Consider the following 19,793-nt stretch of genomic DNA (forward strand, 5'->3'; position numbering starts at 1 on the left):
GTGACGTACCCGTCTTGTTTGAGAGCCCGGAAATGCCGGGACGTCAGAGGATGCCGGCGGCCACAGCTCCAGGGGGTCATGTGACAGGCACTGAGCGTGCAGCATAGCGCCGCTCAGTGCCAGAAATGGAAACACAAGCCAATGGAGAAGACGCCTAGAAAGGTAAGTATAACTCCTACAGAAAATAAAAAAAATGGGTGAACCACCCCTTTAAGCTTTTCAGGGCTTGTTGAAAAAAAGACATGACTTGTTGACATGATTTCAGACTTTTTTGTTGCACTTGCTCCTCTCGGTGGTGTGGTTATTTGCCATGTTATATTCTCCCTTTTTTGCATTTTGCATATTCACTGTGTTACGTGGCAGGATCAGGCCTTTTTGTCTTTTTCTATCTTTATCCCTGACAATTTCTATCCATTTCCATTTTTTGTTTGTTTTTATCTTTTTATACTTAATAAAAAAATTTAATTTTTCACTAAAAGTAATTGTCTTGTGTGTGTTTATACTGCATGTTCTCCTGCATTTATTAGTGGCTCATCGTAACTTCTATTACATGCACACAAGCAGTTTGGCTTTCACACATGTCCTTGAAAAGACACTTTTCATAGTTTGAGATAATCTGTCATGTGTTTCTCTTAGGCTATATCCACTCGTTCAATATTTGATCACTATTTGTCTGCAATATTTGTAAGTCAATATTACTTGATCCCCATGTAAGTAATGATACAATCCTATGTCTCTATTTGAAGGTGATGACTCGTGACCTGATAATTACTTTTTAACGCTTTGTAAATTGATTCCTACTTATTATATTAAGATCTTGAGCACCAGCGTACAAGAAGCCACCCCGTCTGTGACACAAGATTACACGATGGATTCGTGCACCTATAAGCTCTACCACGTAGATGGCTTTGATTCCAGACAGGATCTGGAGACTTACTTTTCAGGGAAAAAAGACATGGTCTTCGGAGAAGATTCCATAGAATTTCCCATTGAAAATATTAAGAAAACTTTTACAAAGGGTATGTATCTTAATCTTACTATATTTCTGTTGGTTACAATTGTAAAGAACTAGATAAAACTTGGACGCATTTCTTTGTAAGGGCTAAAGTGATCAGACAAAAGAAAACCAACTGCCTTCTATTTATTATAAATCAAAGGAAGTTGGTCAAAGCTCTAGCCATCAAATATGATGTAGAATATAAGGTCTATGGGTTGAGTAGAGTCATTGTTTCCCAGTCTTTTATAATCAGAACCATAGAAAAAAGTTGGGTAAGAGCCCAGGCCACTGTGTAGAACATGAAAAACACTTTATAATACTCACTTAAAAGGTCGATCCGTTGCGGATTGGTCAAATGGGTGTCTCCGTTCTTCAGTGCCGTCATCTCGTCTTTCGGTCATATTGGTCTTCCTTCTTCTGAAGCCGGGGCGCATGACGCGTCCTACGTCATCCACACTCGCCAGCATTCATATCCTGCGCAGGTGCACTTTGATCTACCCTGAGCAGGGCAGATTAAAGTATTGTAGTGCGCCTGCGCAGGACCTCAATGCTGGTGAGTGTGGATGACGTAAGACGCGTCATTCCCATGGGTTTCAGAAAGAGAATGAAGATGGCTGAAAGAGAAGGCGCTGGCACCAGAGAATGAAGACACCAATATGGCCCAACTCCACTGCAGTGACCGTTCGGTAAGTATTATAAAGGGATTTTTAACGTTTTACACAGCAGCCTCGGTTCTTATTTACAGCATGTTAGAATGCTGTGTATACGAGCCCACTGGAGGTGGCCGCAGCTTATAGGCCTCAAAACTGGTGACAGATTCCCTTTAAGGTACACAAACCTGATGACATGTTCCCTTTAAAAACTGCTAAGTTAATAGAGAGATTCTCCGGTTAGGATCCTTATTTTTCTGCTTGCTTAGAATGTTACTGCAAAAATAGTTTTTTCTTCTGGAAGTTCTGTCACATCTTGCATAAAGCTGGAGTCGCACGAGTATATGGCATCGGATGCAAGATCATCAAATGCGATATGCTACTGACACCCAGCTCAGGCTCTACTGCGTGCCTCAGCTGAGTTTCATGCAGCTGTTTTCCGATATTGCAATCGGATCACAGCTGCATAGGGGAAGGAGGGATTAATCTCTCCATCTCCTCCATTGTCAGCCTTTGCGTATATTTCACTGCACTTGGATGGCATCGACTTGGATGGGTGCGAGTGATGAGAGACTCACAGACAATTGCATCATGCTGCTATTTTTTCCCCAGTCTGATTAGGGCTGAGGAAAAATTTGCAGATATGAGCTATAGCATTGTCTTGAAAGGGGCCAATTGCAATGCAAAATTTTCTCTCATTGCACTCGTGCGACTCATACACAAGTGTCACTCTGACCTAATTCAGATACACTTTACAACCACATCACGTAAAATGTAGGTTTCAGGGGGTGTATGACAGCAGCTGCCAAAGCTAGTGTAAGTTACAGGGCTAATAAAATGCACTGGTGCCCAATGGATCCCCCATGGTATGATTGTAGGATATAAAGGGTTTTACATGAAAGCCATGGTTACTTATGATAGATAATGTCCCCCATGATTACCACGAACATCAACCTATGAGGTTCTGATTTGAAAAGTCATGCTGCAGGGTTGTTTTTCCGTATAATGAATGCTTTAAAAAAAAAAAAAAAACACCTTAAATCAATGGTGGAATTGTATTTTTTTTTCACCACTTTACACTTTTTTTTTTACTATGTTCCTATACATTTGTCATGGGTGTGCTCTGCTCTGGGAAGTCTGCTGGTCAGTCTGGGACCGGAAGGTCACATAGCCTTATTATGTGTAGGTCTGCAGCTTGTGTTCAAACGAATCTGCTTTCTTTTGGGGCTTTTGCATTAAAGACTCTTTCCTATCTGGCTATCCTTTGAAGCCTTAATCTTAGTTCATATTTTGGTGACTATTCCGCTTTGCTAAAAACAGTACCTTGTCTTACCTACTAATACAGGTTATAGAATCTTCATTCTTACGTTGTCCACTTCAAAAGGAGCAAATCTCTAGAAGAAGCTTAAGTGTCATGACAATTGCAGCTGTGGAGTTTAGCTGCATTAGCTGCATTGGAGGAGCTTGGAGTGTTTTCCTCTTTGTTCCTATTTTCCCCCTGTCTGTCTCCCTACCCTTGTATTACATTATTATAGTGGTGATACTAGTGCTCGGACTCTCCTTCTCACTAGTCAGGGTGAGTTCAGAAAAAGCAAGGGCTTAGGCAAGTGATCAGAGAAAGGGGAAAGGGATATCTGGACAGTATAGGAGGTAATCCTGCTTTCCTTTCTCAAGCACCAGAATCTACCATTGTTTTGTGTCCCCAGTCTACTAAGGAGTTCCCTTATGCCTGGCAGACTGTGACAGTATTACTTAATACAGTTCAAAGCTACATTTCCCATAAATATCAAGTCCTCATATGTCTGTTTTCATAGAAAAAAAAGTTATGGCTCTCTCAAAAAGGGAAGAACTGGAAATGTTCCGGTCCTGAAGGGTAATTGCCCAATTTCTTTCATATTATTTATTAGTTCCACTAGCTGCATATGACAGGTAATACTTTGATCCTTTCTATATTACAATTATTATATTGTATCTATCTGTCTGAAATCAGCCTTAAATACTTGACAACCTTGAGACCATTGTTAAGACTTTAGTAATATTGACTATTTCCACCCCAATAGACCACATTGGAAAAATTAAAGGGAACCTGTAACCTAGAATATGCGTTCTGACCTATCAGCAGACGTATATGTGCCCTAATTACACCTCTCTACCCATTCCTGTGTTATAAAATTATATAATATGAAAGTAATAAAAAATGTTTTATTACCTTCATATCTCATATGTAAATAGCAGGGAATATGGTCACAGGGGCGGTGCCTTGCCCTAAGGATGTCTGCATATTTCCGTGGTATCACGCCCCTGTGGGCGTGATACCATGGAGCGACGCCACCGTCTCTCATTCTATCCTGCGTGCATTGCAGCAGGCTTCTCTTCCGGGTTCTCGTTGTCAGTTTCAGACGTGCACTGCGCATGTGTGACGCCCTGGACTATCCAGGTAGTCACAGCCCCATGCACCACACTGTCCCCAAATAGCAGCCACCCAAGTAAACCCTGGTTACCTCCCTCTGGGTTTGATGTCCACACCATGGGGGCGGAGCCTGGTGGTTGGCACGCCCCCCAGGAGTTCACATACCCAGAGGCAGGAAGTTCAAGTGCAGATTAGTTTAGGAGGAGGAAAAGAGTAGTCATGAGAGGAGTTGTGAGGAGTGAGAATCTGTCTGTGCCCTGGGTAGGAGCCCGGGCACTGTGACCAGGAGGCAGACGCTGGTGGCCGTCTGCAGGAGCCAGCAAGACAGCCCGGTCGAACCGTAGGTAGCTGGGACAGGGTAGTGGCCCGCCGGTACCAAACCGGGAACCAGCTGTAAACTGGAGCACAGTGGGGGTACTCAGACCCTGAAACGCGGTCCCGAATCTACCGGACCCCATTAATTAACTGATTGGGGTCTGGACTTGAGGTCCATTCCCACCCAAAATCCCGAAAGAAGGCAAAAGCCCACCGAGGGGGATAAACGCCACCGCCAAAGGCTTAGAGATCCCACGGGCCAGTGCCTGCGGGCAAAGGGCTCTCCCGACACACACACCGGGGAGCGGGACTCCCGTTGCTGAAGCGCGGCTGTCCAAAACGTACAAAAAGTTGCAGGAGAAGACGGACATCGCCAACATTTGAGGGACCAAAGCGACCGGCTGCGGGCACCAACTATCCACCGTTTGGTTTACCAGAGACTCCCGTGTGTTTTGTCTGAGTGAGTACTACTGGGCCCGTGGTTCGCGCACCAACACTGCACCACAACAAGCGGGTCCCGGGGCCACCATCCCGTGTCCATGGAGGGGTTAACATCACAAGCTGCCCCCAACATCTCCCCCGGGGTGCCCCCACTAACCGGCAGCGGTGGTGCCTACATTCACCACAACCCGTGGGTGGCGTCATGAACATTAACACAAAAAATTACAAGCCCCACTCGACACGCCAGCCCCTTTTACAAGAGGGGTGTGACCCCCGGTCTGAAGGCGCTCGAGCCACTGACACACGAGTCCGGATCCGAGCAGCTCGGTACACATGCGCAGTGCACGTCTGAAGCCGGCGTGTGAACACCCGGAAGAGAAGCCTGCTGCAATGCACGCAGGATAGAATGAGAGACGGGGACATCGCTCCATGGTATCACGCCCACAGGGGCATGATACCACGAAATATGCAGACATCCATAGGGCAAGGCACCGCCCCTGTGACCATATTCCCTGCTATTTACATACGAAATATGAAGGTAATAAAACGTTTTTTATTACTTTCATATTATACAGTTTTATAACACAGGGGTGGGTAGAGAGGTGTAATTAGGGCACACATGCGTCTGCTGATAGGTCAGAACACATATTCTAGGTGACAGGTTCCCTTTAACTTTGCATTTTCTTTCTAGTATTAAGAGATGCAATTTTTAATGGAAAATGTGTTTTTAGTTAATGGAGAATCCAGTTTCTGGTTTGTTTGAATGTAAATTTTAATATATAGATTTTCTTTCCTGCAGGTCATTTTAATGGAGACGTCTTGATTGACCTCAGTCATGGTTCCATGGTTCACCATTTGTTTGCAGCTTGTGAATTTTTCAAACACATCATAGTCCTGAAGATCCAAGACAGATGCATCATGGAGCTGAAGAGATGGGTGGATGAACGTACAGGAGCGTTTGACTGGGGCCATGCCCTAAAATTTCATGTAGACAATAAAGAAAGCAGGTGAGGCATTGCCCAAACATTAGGAGGAACCCAATATCATTGATATGTTTTTCTTCTGAACTAGAAAAATAATGGCAAATGTGGGAGATTATTGCACAGTATATCTTCTATTTACCATATATTACTTTGGTAGATTATTAAAATCAAAACTCGGATTTCATTAGAAAAGTCTACTTTTATCCACTCAGATCAATCATGGTTCTGTATAATAATGAGTAGAGATGAGCAAACCCGAGGTTCGGTTTTTGGTATTCGGACTTATAAAAAACTGAATTTGGGTTTGGAATTCGGGTGCTTTACGTTTGAACTTCACTTGTGCGAGCATCAGTGTGCTTGGGTATGCTCAGTACTCAGCCCAGTGTGAGCCACTTGCAGTATTTGGACAGTTCACACTTGGGTCAACAAGATGTACCCTTTCATATTAGTATAGGAGAACCCACCCTGAAGAAGCTGACACCGTTTGTGACGCGAAACATGCGTTGGAGGGGTTGTTTTTACATGTGAGGGATGGTTGTGTGAGGTTCACCATATGGGTAAGCAAATTTAGTAATTGATTTTTTTCTGGCCTGTTCTTTTCTTGTCCTTACTAACTTAACTGTGTATAGTGAAAGCTTGATTATTGATGCCAGGATACTTCAATGAATCCCTGTGATGCTGGTTCCCTAATACTATTTTGGTTGTATTCTCTGACTTCCATCCCTGATATGCTTGTGGGTGTTTTCCCATTGTACCATCTGATTAGCACTTTTAATGTTTCTCTATTTCATGATATTTATCCCCTGTTTTAATATGTGTGATAAGTAAAGTATCCTTTTTTGCATTTAGCCCTTACAGCTCCTGGTCTCTCTTGATTGTTAGTATAGGGTGTCATAAACTAATTCATAACAAACAACAAAAGAGAATCAAAAGTATTCTTATTATTTATTATTATAGTGCCATTTATTCCATGGCACTTTACATGGGAAAGGGGAATACATAATAGGGACAAGTGTAATAATTAGAGATGAGCGAACCGGTCGCGGTACGTCTCGAGTTCGGTTCGTTGAACGGAGGTCGGGTTCGAGTTCAGTTCGGCGAACCGGTTCGACGAACCACTCGAACCCCATAGGAAACAAAGGGAGGCAATCACAAACACATAAAAACACATTATAAATGTACACATACAGTTAATAAACATTGCTATAACACTTAACTGTCCTCGGGATGCGTCCTGCACTCTGTCTCCCACAGCTTTTCCATCGGTAATCGCTGCGTCCTCCTGGTAACCAGCAGTGATGCAGGACCTATCGTGACGTCAAAATAGCCATGTGACCAGTCACGTGCGTATTATCTCATTGGCTAGAGACTGGTCACATGGCTTGACGTCATGTCCTGTCCTAGGTCCTGTCATTGGATCTCTCTGGTACACGGTGCACGTTTGTGTATTGCAGTGTACCGGCGACATGCTCTAGCACACGGTCGACTCCCCACTCTGCTTCCCCGTTCTCTTATTGACCGGCTGACACAGCCAGTCAATAACGGAGATCACCGTTGCCATAGCAACGCGCTTAGAAGCGGTGACGGTGATGGCCCCGCTACCAACACGCAGCGGCACCAGAATCACGTGATCGGAGCAGCGATGCTATGGCAACCCGTGCCACCGCTTACAGCCGGGAGTCTGTGGTCACTCTCACAGAGTGATTTCTGCACGGAGCACAGCGTCCTTTCTCACATGCAGTGCTGTCTGATATAGCAGAGCTGCATGTGTTGAAGGAGAAAGAAGACAGAAGAGCAGGATCGTGGAGGGGTGAGAGGGGGTAATAAAGATGGAGTCTCTAAGTGTGTCTGTGTATTTATTTCTATTAAAATATTTTTTCTCTGTGTGGTGTCTTTTTTTAACCCTTTATTGTAGATTCTTAATGGCCGAGTCAAACGTGCCTGACATTAAGAATCTCTGGCTTAATACTAGCTAGTAAAACAAAGCTAGTATTAACTCATGATTAGAATTGAGCGTGGTTCGTGGTTCGCTAGTTCGCGGTTCGAGTGATTTTGGGGGGTGTTCTAGATCGAACTAGAACTCGAGCTTTTTGCTAAAAGCTCGACAGTTCGAGTTACGTTCGAGAACGGTTCTATCAGCAAAAGCGTGGCTTTTTACAGCTACAGTGTGCAGGAGCCATCGCTGGCAGCCTGCGGTAAGCTGGTAACCAAGATAAATATCGGGTATCCAAGCAAAGCGCTTTGGTTAGTAACCCGATATTTACCCTGGTTACAAGTGCAGGGAGCCGACACTTCCCCGCTCGGCTCCGCCCCCTCCTGCACTCGGCATGTACACACACAAACACTCACACTCACCTGTCCCAGGCCATGCAGTCCCCGACACTGACGTCCTCAGTGCCACAGGGCCCCACTAGGCACCACCCACTTTGCACTCCGCCGCCCGCACACATGGCCCCACTAGGCTCCACCAACCTGGCACTTCTCACACATGGCCCCGCTAGGCTCTGCCCACCTGGCACTCTGTACACATGGCCCCGCTAGGCTCCACCCACCTCACACTCTGCACACATTAGCCCACTAGGCTCCGCCCACCTGGCGCTCTGCACACATTACCCCGCTAGGCTCCGCCCACCTCACACTCTGCACACATTACCCCGCTAGGCTCCGCCCACCTGGCACTCTGCACACATTACCCCGCTAGGCTCCTCCCACCTGGTACTCTGCACAGATTACCTCGCTAGGCTCCGCCCACCTGGCACTCTGCACACATGACCCCGCTAGGGTCCTCCCACCTGGTACTCTGCACAGATTACCTCGCTAGGCTCCGCCCACCTGGCACTCTGCACACATGACCCCGCTAGGCTCCGCCCACCTGGCACTCTGCACACATTACCGCACTAGGCTCCGCCAACCTCACACTCTGCACACATTACCCCGCTAGGCTCCACCCACCTCGCACCCTGCACACATTACCCCGCTAGGATCCGCCCACAGGCCGCTCTGCACACATTACCCCGCTAGGCTCCGCCCACCTGGCACTCTGCACACATTACCCAGCTAGGCTCCGCCCACCTGACACTCTGCACACATGACCCCGCTAGGCTCCGCCCACCTGGCACTCTGCACACATGGCCACGCTAGGATCCGCCCACCTGGCACTTCGCACACATTACCCTGCTAGGCTCCGCCCACCTTGCACTACACATGCATTACCCTGCTCGACTTACCTGCGGTGATGAAGTCCCGCCCTCCCAATCTCAGCGCTGACACTGTCTTCCATGGCCGCCGCTTCACATCTCTCACTGCGGCCCGAGACTGTCACTAGTGGTTACGTCACAGGCTCTTGCGATACTTGGCTGTGAAGTCGGCGGTCATTGAAGTCAGTGACAGGTCTGCTGTCAGCAGTGCAGGAGATCAGCGCAGGTAATGTACCTCACTGACAGCAGCACTTGTCATGCCCTGCAGTGACCTGGGCTGACCTATTGATGTTAGGTCAGGTCACTGCATTGCTCTCCCAGCCAATGGGATTCTGTTCCTCATTGACTCGGACTGTGACTATGGTATGGATCGTCATGGTAACCGCTTATATTACAGCAGACCTGGATTTGTTTTTCTTTCTAATAAATTGGTGAAAGAGGGAATGTATTGGGGAGTGCTTTTTCAAATTAAAATGTGTTTGTTGTCTATTTTTTTTTATTACTGACTGGATTGCTGATGTCGGGTATCTAATAGACGCCTGACCTCACGAACCCCAGGGCCTGATGCCAGGTGACATTATACATCTGTTATTAAGCCCATATATTACCCCGTTTGCCACCGCACCAGGGCACGGGATGAGCTGGGGCGAAGCCCCAGGATTTGCGCATCTAATGGATGCGCCACTTCTGGGGCGGCTGCGGCCTGCTATTTGGGGAGAGTCCAATAACAATAAACTTCCCTAGTCGGAGAATATCAGACCCCAGCTGTCTGCTTTACCTTGGCTGGTGGTCCAATTTTGGGGGGACCCCTACGTTTTTTTTTTAAATTATTTATTTAATTTAAAATAACAGCGTGGGGTACCCTCAGTTTTGGATTACCAGCCAAGGTGAAGCTGCCAGCTGTGGTCTGCAGGCTGCAGCCGTCTGCTTTACCCTAGCTGGCTATCAAAAATAGGGGGAACCCCACGTAATTTTTTTTTTTAATTTATTTATTTTTTTTGGTAAATACAAGGCTAAGCACCCCTTAGTGCCACATGAAAGGCACCAAAGGGTGCAAAATTACAAAATGTAGGAGAGTGGGACATTATGTGTCTTTTTGCCATTATAATGACAGAAAAGACTGATATGAAGTGTACAAGCACAAGATAATCACCAGAGCGCTCTACGCTGTGAAAAGCAGTAGAAAATGGCACTGGAGGGAACATGTGACCGCCTCATGTAGGTTGAAGCTATGGATCCTGAGTAAATTTATGTATTTTCCCTCCTTCAGTTTTTTGGCAGTATGCCAAAAAAATGGAAGGCACACGGATGACAAACGGATGACATACGGACCGTATACGTGTCACGCTCCCGATCCACTGATCCGGTCGCACCATCCCTGCACCGCTCCTTACCCACTGATCCGGTCGCACCTGCACGGCAGCGCTCCTTACCCACTGATCCGGGCGCACCTGCACGGCACCACTCCTTACCCATTGATCCGGTCCACGTGTCCACCAGTCATGGCTGACACTCCCGCTCGTGCTTTCCTGTGTCCTGTCCCCAGTCTCATGTGTCTGACTTATGCTTCTGTATAGGGTCGGGCCGTGCCCACTCACCTGGTCTTATGGGCCCAGCACTGCTGCAGAAGGATATGACATGAGGCTGTGCTGGGTATATAAGACTGGCCTTTCCATGTGGGCGGGGCCTGGTCAACGTGTCTTGTAAGCCTTGTCTTGAAAGCTAGGTTCTCAGGTCCCCCTTGTGCCGTGTCCTGTGATCAATACTATTGCCTGACATTCCTACCCGGCACCTGTGCCAGATTCCTGCACTGTCTCCAGGAACTCTGAAGCCCCAGTGACTGTTCTACCCATCCCCTGTAGGACGCAGTCCCTGCCACGCTAGTGCTTCGGCTACCGTGCACCCAGGCCTCCGGTGGGGTGCATGGCCCAGTGGATCCACCACCAGGACCTAACAATACGGAACGGAAATGGATGCCACACGGATGCACCCGTGAAAAAAAATTGACCGTTTTTTGTAAACCGCAAAAACGGATCGGTCGTGTTACTGTAGCCTTATTCTTATCTGCCGTTTATAAACAGCAGGCAGAAATAAGTGAATAGCGCCCCCCAGCATCAGAAAATCTCTGGGGATAATGATTCAGGCCGGTTTTTCCGAACCCCGCTCACGTGATCACCGGTATGCACCGTATACCGGTGATCACGTTACAGTAAATGACAGCGCCGGTAAAAAATTATCTCCCATCTGGCAGGAACAAACATGTGAGATGGGAGATAAATCTCCTCCCCGGTCCCCTCCAGTCCCCCGGTGTCGCCAAACTGCCCCCTCTTCCCCCCCCCCGGAAATCCAAGATGGCCGCGCGCACAGCAGCGCGTCGGCCGCATTCACCCTACTCCTCTGATTTCTGTCGCATGTGCCATGACACATGTGACAGAAAACTCCTCCCCAGGCCCTGCCAGGTCACCTCCTATAACCCCACCGGTGTTCCCCGGTGTCCCACGGTACCTGTGCAGCGTTGATCCCCCACGGCCCCCTCCTTCACAGTAGATGCTGCCGCATGCACAGAGCGGCTGTCAGCTCAGCTTCCTGTGTTAAGACTAGAGATGAGCGAACCGGTCCCGGTTCGGCTCGAGGTCGGTTCGCCGAACGGAGCTCCTGTTCGAGTTCTGTTCGTCGAACGTTCGACGAACCGAACTCGAACTGCATAGGAAACAATGGCAGGCATTCACAAACACATAAAAACACCTTGAAAACACCCTCAAAGGTGTCCAAAAGGTGATAAACAACTCACAACACAACACAAACACATGGGAAAGTGACAAGGACATATACTCATGCGAAAACAAAAGAGCTGGACAAGGAAAAAGAGGAGGACACACAGATATATGAGTATATGCAAGGAAACGTCGATGCCATTACTGTGCAACTTGAGCCCTGCTCATTTTAGGCTTCCAATCTGGATAAATTGACTGAGCTTGCCACGTACGCCTTGGGGATCTTGTCGTGTCCTGCAGCCAGCGTTCTCTCGGAACCTGTCTTCAGTGCTGCTGGGGGTCTGCTGTCAGATAAGCACACGTGTCTGTCCACTGACAATGTGGACATGGCTCTCAGAGGACTTTTCTTCCCCTGGGTCAGCCAGGGGAGGCGAAAGGCACGCGTATTTTTGAGAGTGCTTCATGCAAAGCATCTTTTTCTTTTTCAAAAGGGGGGTCAACTGATGCCAGTCAAGTGGGGTGTGTGTGGCCCAATTAGTGGAAACGAGGGAGACTGTGGTTGGAGTCCCCTCGCTTTTGAAAAAAGAACCAAGATGAACAAGTCATGGCTCTCAGAGGACTTTTCTTCCCCTGGGTCATCCAGGGGACATGAAAGGCACGCGTATTTTTGAGAGTGCTTCATGCAAAGCATCTTTTTCATTTTGAAAAGGGGGATCAAGTGATGCCAGTCAAGTGGGGTGTGTGTAGCCCAATTAGTAGAAACGAGGGAGACTGTGGTTGGAGTCCCCTCGCTTTTGAAAAAAGAACCAAGATGAACAAGTCATGGCTCTCAGAGGACTTTTCTTCCCCTGGGTCATCCAGGGGACATGAAAGGCACGCGTATTTTTGAGAGTGCTTCATGCAAAGCATCTTTTTCATTTTGAAAAGGGGGGTCAAGTGATGACAGTCAAGTGGGGTGTGTGTGGCCCAATTAGTGGAAACGAGGGAGACTGTGGTTGGAGTCCCCTCGCTGTGTGTTACATGATTTTCGAAGGGCATGACATGACTAAGAGGTCGAGTTTCATCATCTGCAACTTGTTGGCAACAGAAAGGCTGCCTTTACACCCTTTTGAGACCGAGGATTTTCGAGACTTTATGCCCATTGCAGTGCCCCAAAAGCCGATGGCCCGTCGACACTCCTTCTCCAAGAAAGGCATGCCCGCGCTACCACAGCAGGTTGCACACAACCTCACCGATTCCTTGAGAAACTCTGTGTGTGACAGGGTGCATTTCACCACAGATACTTGGACCAGTAAGCATGGACAGGGGAGTTACATGTTGCTGACTGGGCACTGGGTAACTATGGTGAGAGATGGAGAAGGGTTTGCTGTACAAGTCTTGCCGTCCCCACGACTTCTGTGTCAATCCTTCCTCTGTATGTACAAGTTCCTCCACTGCTTCTGCCTCCTCAACCTTGTGTGGGTCCTCCACCTCGGCCCAAACCCTGTGTGGTCAGTCCACCCTTCCTTGTAACTGCGCCCAAAGAATCCCACACACCTCCTTACTATGCTGGTAGCAGAGCTCAAGGCCATCAGGCGGTCAAATGTTTACTTTGAAATGTAGGGGAAATGTGAGACACCGCTGAGGAATTGTGGACGGTTAGCTCTGGAGAGTGAGACCGAGTTTCATCAATGGTTGTCTCCACTCAACCAGCAGCCAGGGAAGATCGGGTGCGACAATGATGCAAACCAGTCTGCGACCCTTCTTCAGGGCAATGTGACACACATGCCTTGTATGGGCTCACGTGTTGAACCTGGTTGTCCAGCAATTTTTAAAACACTATCCCGGCCTACATGGCCTTCTGACCAGGGCACGGTGTAACGCCTGCCTGGATCGACACACTCAGATGGGCTGTAAATGATAGGCTAGAGGCAAGCCACTCACCAAGCTGGACACCCGGAACCCTGAAATCCTTTAACCCCTATACAGTGATTTGGAATTACACAGGGCCCAAGTTGATCAATACCTGTGGAAGGCTGCAGTTCCAGAGAATAGTAGTCATGCAGGGTCAAAACATTAATTGAGGAAGAGGAACAGAATGGGATGGCCAGGACTTAATCAGAAAACAAGCAGAGGTGAAATGCGGATCGGCCAACGAGGTACAAAAACAGCAAGCAGGAAAAGTAGTCAGGTAACAAGCACACAAACTCATAAAACTGAACTGGGGGTAACAGTAACAAGAGGTTCATAGCTTTGTCTGGCAGTGGTCTGTAGACAGGAGGGGCCTAAAAAGGGTGTGGTGTCTTCCCATTGGTTGTAGCTGAATGATGGTACTTCATCTGTGAGATACCCACCACCTACATTCAGTCTGTGGTTCTGCATCTGTCAAGGTAATGCAGCCCAGTGGGTGACCATAACCTGCGTCCACCTGTGCCGCAGGCATCGACTCCTTTCCCATCATCAGCACTATGCACGAAAGGAACACGTTGTCACCTGGCGACCGGAGTACAAATTGATTGAGTGGACTACGTTGGTGACTTAACAGCCGTGTGCGGCAATGATGCAAACCTGTCTGCGGCCCTTCGTCAGGGCAATGTGACACACGTGCCTTGTATGGCTCATGTGTTGAATCTGATTCTCCAGCAATTTTTAAAATACCATCCCGGCCTACATGGCCTTGTGCAGCGGGCACGCTGCTATGTGCTCACTTTCATCCTTCGCACCCAGCAGCTCAACAACTTTCATCGCTACAGAAGTCTTAGGGTCTGGCGGTTAAACGCCGGAAATGCAATGTTCCGACACGCAGGAATTTGAATCTTCACATGTTGCAGCGTCTGTGGCAGCACTGCAGAGCCCTGCTGAAATACGGTATGACGTATACCCTGGGCTAACTTGATCCAGAGGTGGTGCAGGTCACGCTGCTGGAGTGGTGTCAGATCAAAGACCTATGCACCCTTCTACACAGTTTACAAGTATCGATGAAGATCTTTAGCACTGGCGATGCCATTCTCAGCGTGACAATTCTGGTCATTTACAAGATGGAGCACACTGTATGCATTATTCGGAGTCAGGTGTTGGTCCAAGAGGAAGGGGAGGACGTACAGGAGGAGTCATATGGAGAAGGCATAATAAGATCTTGAAGGTCCATACGGTGAGCGGCACCTAGGCGTCAGTCATGGTGGGGGATAGGGATTAACAAGGGCGCATAGTATCAGCAAACATTGTTGAGGAAGGTGCAGGAGCCCATGAAGAAATGGAGGACGAACTTGCGATGGGCATGGAAGACTCAGCTGATGAGTGAGAGCTTGCTCACATTTCGGTTGTGCGAGGTTGGGGGGAGAGGGCAGAGGAAGGAGGCACGATTCTCACCTCTCTGCCACCAACACACCAAGGACTTGGTCCTCCTGGATTCACAAGACACATGAGCGCCTTCTTGCTGCACTACCTACAACATGACCCTCGGATTGTACGAATTCGAAGTAATGCTAACTACTGGGTTGCCACACTGTTAGATCCCCGGTACAAGACAAAATTTGGCGAAATAATTCCTGCCATAGCAAAAGATGCACGTATACAGGAGTATCTGCAGAAGGTGGTACGGATTCTTAGATCTGCTTTTATCAGTAAACACAAGTGCTGCACAGAGTGAATCTCAACGCTTTGTCATGGATAGGAGGAAATGGTCTTTTACTTGTCCACATCTGAGGGACCGAGGGCTGGCTGCTGTGCTGAGATGGCATTGAGTACGGTGTCCCTGCAGAGTTGCACTTTTGGTCATATACCAAATGAGTTCAAAAAGGACAAATGCTGGTGGAAAGGGGAACAGGTGTGTTGGAAAGGGGAAAAAAGTTTTTGTCCGTGGGTTTGTTGGTTAAGCAAAAGTAACATTTGATGAAGAAACACCATCTGTTACGGTGGGACTGGCAGATTTGGATAAGGTGGTATATACTATGTTACTGCTATATAACGTAAATTAATAAGAAAAGAAAGAGAAAGGTATATATCCCCATCAGCAGTCAGTGTCCACCGTGCTCCCAGATGGAAAAGGAGAGGTTGGCAGCTGGAAGGTTAGGTGGAGGATACAGAGCTGTGTGGCTATGAAACTAATAGTTGCCTGAACCGAGTTAGACGCCACTTGGATCTGGAGACTAAGAGCCCTGTTAGCGTCACAGGGTCCACACGCCCACCCAGCCCAGGAACTCCCTGTTAACATCATAGGGGCCATTCAGTACGCTGACCGTGTGCATTGGGGCCACACCTGTGGACAGCAGGCGCATAAGCAGCAGCAGGCCTGTTAATGCTACTGGGCTGCACAAGCAGGACTGGTAGGACAGGAGCTGGTCTTAACCGTTCTGCGTTACCAACTGTGGTGGCGGCCTGCATCGACGCCCTATCCCTGCCTACCTCTGGCCTAAAGCCGCAATGGGTTCAACACATGGAGGTGTGCTCTTTCGGAGCATAATAGAAGACTGCGCACCTCCTTGTTGGCTCCAGCCCGTTTTATAACCTTGGTCCACCCCAAACCAGGGTGGACCACAATGCACCTCCTGGAGACAAAAGCAGAGTGACACGTCATGAGTGGCATAACTAGCGTCCTATTTGGAACCAAAACTTCAATAATGACCTCATGGCTGCCACGACACAAACACCTCACCAGTCATCGTCTGACCATCAATAATGAGGTGACAAGTCATAGGGGCGGGCCTCTGCAAGCCATTTGGGAGTGTCCTAGCCACATCATCAGGACACCTGATGCCCTGTAGTCTATATGGGCCCCCCACGTCAGGGGCAGGGCCAAAGAGTTCATTACCGGACCTAGTCTCTGATGCAGTAAGTGCCTGGGCATGCTCAGTTGCATGAAATACAGTCTCTGAAAAAAGACTATCAGCTTTAGCATGGTGTCTAGGCACAAAACAGGACTTAGACCCGGCACGGAGTGCAAGTTCCTGTGCAAAGAGGCTTTTCGCATTAAGTGTGGCAGCATGCGCTGTATCCCGAAATGAAGACTTAGCATCAGGGATGGCACAGTCAGGCTGAGCATACTCACTAGGCGAAACACTGTAGTTAGGCTGCAGCTGGGGTAAATCGGCACACGCATGCGCACTAGCTGCCTCTCCACACTTACACGTGGAGGAGAAATTGCTCTTCGGGTGTGGACTTGGAGATGCTGTCTATGAACAGAAGGAAAAGCTAAAGGAAGCCTCACTTTCTAACCCTCCGAATTATCAAATGCAGCAATGAATTCCCTGAGTTTGCTATAAAATTAGCGTAGCAAAATCTGCATGAGGGTGTCCTGCACATGTGCTAGAAATAGCTTGGCACCAGTGGGACAATAATGAAATACAACAGCCAGTTCTATGATGCCACTAAATGGCAGTATTTTTTGCTATCATTATAGCTTATTAAAAACAGAGCAGGAGGGTGTCATGCAGAGGTGCTGTACATAGATTTGCACCAGTGGGGCACTAATGGAGTACAACAGCCACTTCTTGTATGCCACTAAGTTTACTCAATTTTTGGTATTATAATGTCTTAGTAAGTAACAATGAGTTTGAGTGTGCAATGCAGGCAGACGTGCTGGAAATATCTTTGCACTAGTGGGACAATACAGAAGTCCAACAGCCACTTTTAGTATGCCACTGAGTTGCAGCAGTTTTTGCTATTATTATAGCTTTTAAAAATAGAGCAGGAGGGTGTCATGCCGAGGTGCTGTAAATAGCTTGGCACCTGTGGGGCACAAATGGAGTACAACAGCCACTTTTTGTATGCCACTAAGTTTACTCAATTTTTGGTATTATAATGTCTTAGTAACAATGAGTTGGAGTGTGCAATGCAAGCAGACGTGCTGCAAAAATCTTTGCACTAGTGGGACAATACAGAAGTCCAACAGCCACGTTTAGGATGCCACTAAGTTCACTCAGTGTTTGCTAGTATAATGGCTTAGTAACAATGAGTTTGAGTGTGCAAAGGGCAGGAGGGTACAGTGGCAGGGTTGTGGGTCTCTGGGTAGAGGAATGGAAGCCTGCTTTTCTATCCCTCTTAATGGGGAAATGCAGCGAGGAAATCCCTGACCTTAGCTACACAGACGCTGTCATCTTGTGTAGCTGTTAAACTCTGTTTTCACGGACCTGTCACCTATGGCTCTGACCCTGCCGGTATTAGCCCTTAAAAGGACTGATAGAAAGTGCTATCCCTATGCTGTACAGCGCTGTGTATGGAGCGTACACAGCAGTATCAACGATAGGAGCTGCGCCAGTGATGACTGACACCAAGGACGCAGAAGGCAGATAATGGCGTGCTGTAGGAAAATGTCCGGTTTTATAATGCAGGGACATGTGACATGGACATCCTATCACACATGCCGCTGCTTCTCTGGCTAAAAGTCCACTTAGCTGTGTGTGTGTCTGGGATTGGCTAACATGCTGGCCCGCCCCACTACACACGCGCGCTTAGGGAAGGAAGACAAGGAAAAAAAAAAAAAAAATGCCCCAAAATCACTCGAACCGCGAACTGGAGAACTGCGAACCGCGCTCAACTCTACTCTGTAGTAATACACCATTTCGTTTAATTCATGTCTTTCCCCTGTATTGAAAGTCCAGTGTAATCCCCCCAAGTCGTAATGTCACCCTGGACAATAGTGACCATGTCCGTGAGACAAAAAGATTCACCATTTTTCTCCTTTTTCTTTTTTCACAGTGAACAGACACAGGAAAGAGAAAATAAAGTGAGATCGGCTCTTCATCATGTTGTAAAATGTAACCTAGAAAAAGAAAATATGATGGATCCGATCGTCTTACCACCAGCGGATTGTATCATCAGTGCTTGGCTTCTAGAGTTTATTAGCAAAGATAAAGATGAATACATGAGAAATGTCAGGAAGTTCTCACGGTTGCTGAAACCTGGAGGAAACATTATATTAATTGGATGTTTAGGGGGAACGTATGCAACAATTGGTAAAGACAAAATTTACTTTCTCAATTATGATGAGGATTTTGCCAGGAAAGCTCTGGTTGATGCAGGTTTCATAATTGATAATTGTAAGGTTAAGAAGAGAACGAATGTGAGTGACCTTATTGACTATACGGCCGTCATATTCATTGCAGCTCACAAGGAGAAGGTGTAAGAAAAAAGTAGAGTCCACATGTCAAGAGATATATGTATATGTTAAAATAAAATATAATATTTTTAAGATGTGGGACCTGTTTTAATCAGATGTTGATATTTTTGAGTGAAATGTAAATTGTTCTTTTATTCTATAAACTACTGACAACGTCTCCAAATTTCCAAGCAATGAATTTTGTATTTTCTGAAAATGAGAAATGAGAATGAGAAATAACAAAACAATGCACATTGCTTTCAGACCTCAAATAATGCAAGGAAAACAAGTTCATAATCATTTAGAAACAACAATACTAATAATGATTTACCTCAGAAAGATTCAGAAATCAATATTTTGTGGAATACCCATGATTTTAATCACAGCTTTCATGCGTCTTGGATGCTTTCCACCAGTCTTTCACACTGCTTTGGGTGACCTTAAGCCACTCCTGGTGCAAAAATATAAGCATTTCTTCTTTGTTTGATGGCTTGTGACCATCCATCTTCCTTTTGATTATATTCCAGAGTTTTTCAATGGTTTTCAGGTCTGGAGATTAGGGTGGCCATGACAGGGTTTTGATGTGGTGGTCCTTCATGGACACATTGATTGATCTAGCTGTGTGGCATGGCGCATTGTCCAAATGAAAAACCAGTCCTCATAGTTGGGGAACATTACATAGTTACATAGTTACTAAGGTTGAAAAAAGACCTAGGTCCATCTAGTTCAACCTTCTTCCAAGTCATTTATAACCAACAATGTTTTGTGTACTGAGGAAATCATCCAGCCCTTTTTTAAAAGCTGTTATAGTATCTACCATTACTACCTCTTGTGGTCGGCATTCCACAGTCTGACTGCTCTAAGGGCGGCTTTGCACGTTGCGACATCGCATGTGCGATGTCGATGGGGTCAAATCGAAAGTGACGCACATCCGGCGTCGCAGTCGATATCGCAACATGTAAAACCTTTTTGATACGCTGAACGAGCGCAAAAGCGTCGTTATCGTATCAT

At 47.1% G+C, this 19,793-nt stretch overlaps 1 protein-coding gene across 1 annotated transcript; it reads left to right on the forward strand.

Moving 5' to 3' along the window:
* The first annotated feature begins 853 nt into the window (after positions 1-853).
* On the forward strand, positions 854-18,832 carry LOC142257254 (indolethylamine N-methyltransferase-like). Its single transcript, XM_075329410.1, has 3 exons — positions 854-1,019; positions 5,613-5,820; positions 18,383-18,832. Exons 1-3 carry the CDS (start codon positions 869-871, stop codon positions 18,807-18,809), a joined length of 786 nt encoding a protein of 261 aa, XP_075185525.1. The 5' UTR covers positions 854-868; the 3' UTR covers positions 18,810-18,832.
* Positions 18,833-19,793: the final 961 nt, after the last annotated feature.

This window comes from Anomaloglossus baeobatrachus, chromosome 11 (genome assembly GCF_048569485.1).
Source record: "Anomaloglossus baeobatrachus isolate aAnoBae1 chromosome 11, aAnoBae1.hap1, whole genome shotgun sequence".
NCBI classification, from domain to species: Eukaryota; Metazoa; Chordata; class Amphibia; order Anura; family Aromobatidae; genus Anomaloglossus; species Anomaloglossus baeobatrachus.